The sequence below is a fragment of the Azolla caroliniana genome, unplaced genomic scaffold (assembly GCF_043228905.1).
Source record: "Azolla caroliniana isolate FFs.n. ecotype wild unplaced genomic scaffold, voAzoCaro1.0.p SCAF_20, whole genome shotgun sequence".
NCBI classification, from domain to species: domain Eukaryota; kingdom Viridiplantae; phylum Streptophyta; class Polypodiopsida; order Salviniales; family Salviniaceae; genus Azolla; species Azolla caroliniana.
This window is the reverse complement of record NW_028230455.1, coordinates 8,226,213-8,230,971: the sequence shown is the minus strand read 5'-3', so window position 1 is coordinate 8,230,971 and position 4,759 is coordinate 8,226,213. Positions and strand designations below refer to the sequence as shown.

The 4,759-nt window shown below is 35.6% G+C and overlaps 1 protein-coding gene across 2 annotated transcripts; it reads left to right on the top strand.

The window, feature by feature from the left end:
* Positions 1-716: 716 nt before the first annotated feature.
* On the top strand, positions 717-4,117 carry LOC147850895 (adenylyl-sulfate kinase 3-like). 2 transcript variants are annotated; one of them, XM_087335870.1, is made up of 8 exons: positions 717-922; positions 1,062-1,442; positions 1,793-1,933; positions 2,016-2,165; positions 2,274-2,392; positions 3,177-3,261; positions 3,407-3,453; positions 3,593-4,117. In XM_087335870.1, the coding sequence occupies exons 1-8, from the start codon at positions 859-861 to the stop codon at positions 3,707-3,709; spliced, it is 1,104 nt and encodes a 367-aa protein (XP_087191996.1). In that variant the 5' UTR covers positions 717-858; the 3' UTR covers positions 3,710-4,117. The 2 variants fall into 2 exon arrangements, with proteins under 2 accessions (XP_087191996.1, XP_087191997.1); XM_087335871.1 differs by having other exon boundaries at positions 1,046-1,442.
* The last annotated feature ends 642 nt before the right edge of the window (positions 4,118-4,759 follow it).

Here is a 4,759-nt window from a genome sequence, read left to right as displayed (position 1 = left end):
ATTTTCAACAAATTATGAAAGGGAGAGGTTGTTGGTTGTTTCAGAGTTCGATAAGAAAGAAAGCAAGTGATTCAAACAAATGTTCTAGGATTTTCAAAATCTAGTCTGCAATTGAACATTAAGAATTTTTTAGGGTTTAATATAGATAATCAGATCAGTTTGGCTGGGTCAGATGTAGGTAGCCGGGTCAGAAAATACATTCAGAAGCAAATACATACATACGTACATACATACATACATACATACATACATACATTACATACATACGTACGTACATACATACATACGTACATACATACATACATACATACATACATACATACATACATACATACATACATACATACATTACATACATGCGTACATACATACATAAATCAGATTAGTTTGGTTGGGTCAGAAAATACACTTAGTAGCAAATACATACATATATACATACATTACATACATACATACATACACACACACATACATACATACATACATACATACATTAAAAATACATACATTACATACGTATGTACATACATAGATACACATAAGCCCCCCTCCTCCCAAACATATTCTCCCATCCATTTGAATAATATTAATATGAATATGAATATTAAATAATAGCCTCAAAAAATGGTGAGCATAATAAAATAAAACCAAGAAAAGATTTTTGTTACCTCTGCTCCACCATTCTTCTCTTTCTCTTTCTCTCTCTCTTTTCACTCATAAAGCCAAGCGAAGCAAACATGGCAACAAATAATCCACAGACACAGACAAAACACAAGCTTCCATGGCCACGAGCTTCATGAGCTTCCCCAAATCCGCGCCTCCTTCCGACCCCTCATATAATACTGCTCAGCACAGCACATGATTAAGCTTCTCTCAATCCATCTCCTCAAGCTTACCTCCCAACCCACATATTCTTCCACAGGTGAGTTGAAGCTCAGCCCTGGGGTTCTTCATCTTTCGATATTTCTTTCATGCAGAGCTCATTTTCTGATAGAATTTGAGCTTGTTTTTAGTCGTTCTGTTCTCTATCTGATAAGCGTTTTAGGGTAAAATCATGATAGGTTGCTGCTATCAAGCTTCTTCTTGGATTTCTAGACACGCAAACACCACCACATTCTGTGAAAACAAGGCGAATCATTTCAGGTCAAATGGAAGTAGGTGTATCGTAGATTGGTCAGGCATTTCTGGTTGTTGGAAATCTGGATCAAATGAAAGAGATCTTATGTGTGTACGAAAGAAGCAACCAGATCTGTGTGGACATTGTCGCTTTCATGTTGTTCTCAAAGCTTCTGCAAGCTTTGAACGTAAATTGCACTTCATGGGAGAGGGAGACAGGAGTCATGCATCCATGAAACTGGACCATGATTCAAAATCAGTCACTTTAGATCAAACAGGAAAACCATTCAAATCTAAAGACATTGCGAATGCAACATCAGTTCCATGTAAGTTACTAAAGTTTGCATCGGATGCAATGTTATTGGAAAAAGATTCATCCATCCATAACAGATGCAGTGGGAAAATGATTGGCTTAGGTAGTATATTATATTGGTATTTTGGGAAGTATCCATGTATAAGAAGTGTTACTAAAATTTTCACCCATTTCAAAAAGATTGATCCATCCATAACAGATGTACTGGGAAACCGATTGCCTTATGAAGTATACTGCATTGGTATTTTAGGAAATATCCATGCATAATAGATTCATTGTAAGAATTTCCATTTTGATACTTGTGTTTTTCTAGTAACATTATGTGAACCTTAATTATTTGCATTTGATTGTTTTTCATCATAGGTTTCTCTAGACCCTCGGTGATAACAGTTGGAAAATCGACAAATATTGCATGGCAAGAATGCATGGTGAAAAAAGAAGAAAAGCAAAAACTGCTAGGACAAAAAGGATGTGTGATCTGGATAACTGGGCTAAGCGGATCTGGTTTGTCTCCATTAACCTTTGAGGGAAAGCAGTTTGATGCAGTTAGTTATGGCTTAGTAATCTGATTCTGGGTAACATGTAGGAAAAAGCACCCTTGCATGTACCCTCGATAATGTTCTTCTTAAGAGAGGAAATCTCAGCTATATTCTTGATGGTGACAATGTACGGCATGGTCTTAACAAAAACTTGGGTTTTTGTGAGTCTGACCGTGCAGAGAACATCAGACGCATTGGTAAGCCCTTGTCAGATAGCAAGGCATATTTGTGATTTTTTGCTTAATTTGTATCTTCTATTATTCATAGCTTATGGTATAGAATCAAGGATCATGCTTAATTCGCAGGGGAAGTAGCGAAACTTTTTGCTGATGCTGGAGTTATTTGTATTGCAAGTGTAATATCTCCATATAGAAAAGATAGAGATGCATGCAGGAAGCTTTTTCGAAAAGATGAATTTGTGGAGGTATGTAATCTTTGTTGACCCTTGTTCAGTCAAGTATTGTTTGAATTTATTTTTATGTTTGCTATACAGTTAAGATGTCTTTTATACCTCTTGCCTTTTGATATGAAGGAATCAATGTAGATGAAACAGACATTTTTTATTATAGTCATTGGAGGTCAAAATATGACCTATGGAAACAAAATAATTATATTCATGAAGTGTTATGTGGAGCTGATAAGTAACTCTGGATGCTCAGAAATTAACGAATAAGTGCTATAATGAAGAGCTCAAATTGAGGCTAGAAGGGAAAGGTGCATAGGAGTAGGTCATGGCTGAAAGTGCTAGAAAAGTAAGTATGAATGTGATGTATGAGTACCAAAGTACAGTGTATGAGTACCAAAGTACAGTGTTTAAGTATTTAGGGGATACACTTAGGAGAATAGAAAATCACAAAATTTTAGGGTGGAGGTGTAAGCATTTATATATCATATCAGGCCCTGTTTAGATTGTGGAACACTTACAATCTTAAGCTCACTGAGTAAAATAAGAGCAACTATTTCTGTTTAATTTTAAGAGAAGTATACTGGATCTTTTACAAAAAACAAACACGAATTGTCACTGGTTTTAAAGTTGTGATGTCATGATGAAAATTTGTAAGCGGGTCTCATTCTCGAATTATACACATGCAAAAAACAATTTGCCCTATACTAAGTCAAGTTCGTTTATTTTGACTGTGTTCTTGTGTTTGCTCGCACTCATCTTATACAGTTTAATAATCTGTGTCCATTTTGATGTTTTTAAATAGGTTTATATGAATTTTCCTCTGAACCTGTGTGAAGAGCGGGATCCCAAAGGTCTTTACAAGCTTGCGCGAGCCGGAAAAATTAAATGTAAGTTTGCAGCATTCTCTCTCTCTTTTCTGAGTTTGAAGTACTTATACAAAGAAACATGAATGCTATCAGTGTCATATTCGTCACATGTCATTATTTGCATATGTTGATATTAGTTTCTGGTGTACAATCATCGTACATTCAGGTTTCACTGGTGTAAATGATCCTTATGAAGCCCCTTTGAACTGTGAGGTAAGCATATATACCTCAATATTTGATCAGTTCAATATATTTTCAATTATTAGGGATTTGAGTGTAGTAAGCTTGTCAATTCTTAGTATATCACAATCATCAATCCATGTCAACAGCTGCCTTGTGTTATTCTTGTAAGGTTGTAATTGAACCAATTGATGGAAGATGTCCTACTCCCGAAGAAATGGCAGCTCGAATGGTTTCTTACATGGAAGAAAAGGGAATATTGCGTCCTCGGCATACTAATTCATTATAACTTAACAAATTCTTGCTAAAACACAATAGAAGCAGAGTTCTCCGAAAGAACTTTTGAGATTATCAAATGCCATTTATTTGCAGTTAATAGCTCTCATGGATGTTTTTCTAATTTGTCCAACATATCTCAAATTGTGTATACACTTATTTGAAACTTTTAACACTGCTCACTAACACTATTGCAGACAAATGAACAACCCATGCTGAAGGGAGCTGTAAATCATTTTTACATGATCAAACCTGATATATATATACATAAATATGGTCAAAAGTTTATCGCTTAAAGACAATAGATGCTATGAAGAAATGGATGAGGCAAATAATTATTACCCAATTAATATAGTGTTGGTTACCTTGTAATCTGTGCAGGGTATGAAATGAATAAAACGTTTGTTAGTAAACAAATTAACTGGGTAGCATGGAGTTCTGTTGGTACTTGAATTTTTGTATATTTTACATTACAAATTTCCTTGCTTGTAACAAATGCAGCTGAACAACGAGGCAAAATGAAGGGAGTTCATGACACATAACATGTTTGAAAATGTGCTGCGATAAAAAATGTTTTTTGAGCTAAAGGTTGCCAGGATATGATGATCTAACATCAGCAATCGAGTATTACTGGGTTTACGGATTTCAGTGCTAAACTGCAATATAGATGGAGGTTTTGTTCAGAGCCGAGCACATGGACAGGTGGTGTTCCTCCACTGCTTCTCTTGTTCTTTGTCCCAGAGTGTTGATAGCTTGTAGTTGCATTACAGGACTGTTTCAAAGATTATTATTATGGAATTTGGATCTTGTTGATGTACAACACTTGTCTATTGGCTAGTACGTAAAACCAATCTCTCTTATCACCTCGTAGTCACTAGAATTTTCTTCAAGATAATCTACTTCAATTCCAAAGTAACCCTCTCGATTCCAAAGTTTTGGGATCTGAGCACCACAGCCTTGAGAAAGATGCCTTGGAAGGAGTGCTTTAAAGAAATTGGGACAAATTAAAGTCATTGCACGTTTGAGATGGCATCGCCACAAACCATGAGAAAGAAGTCTTGGA

Bases quoted from the DNA above. Each gene is read 5' to 3' on its own strand.
- LOC147850895 (XM_087335870.1), top strand. From the start codon at position 859: ATGATTAAGCTTCTCTCAATCCATCTCCTCAAGCTTACCTCCCAACCC. The intron at 923-1,061 runs GTGAGTTGAAGC...AAATCATGATAG, and splicing joins ACCCACATATTCTTCCACAG to GTTGCTGCTATCAAGCTTCT. The intron at 2,393-3,176 runs GTATGTAATCTT...GTTTTTAAATAG, and splicing joins GAAAAGATGAATTTGTGGAG to GTTTATATGAATTTTCCTCT.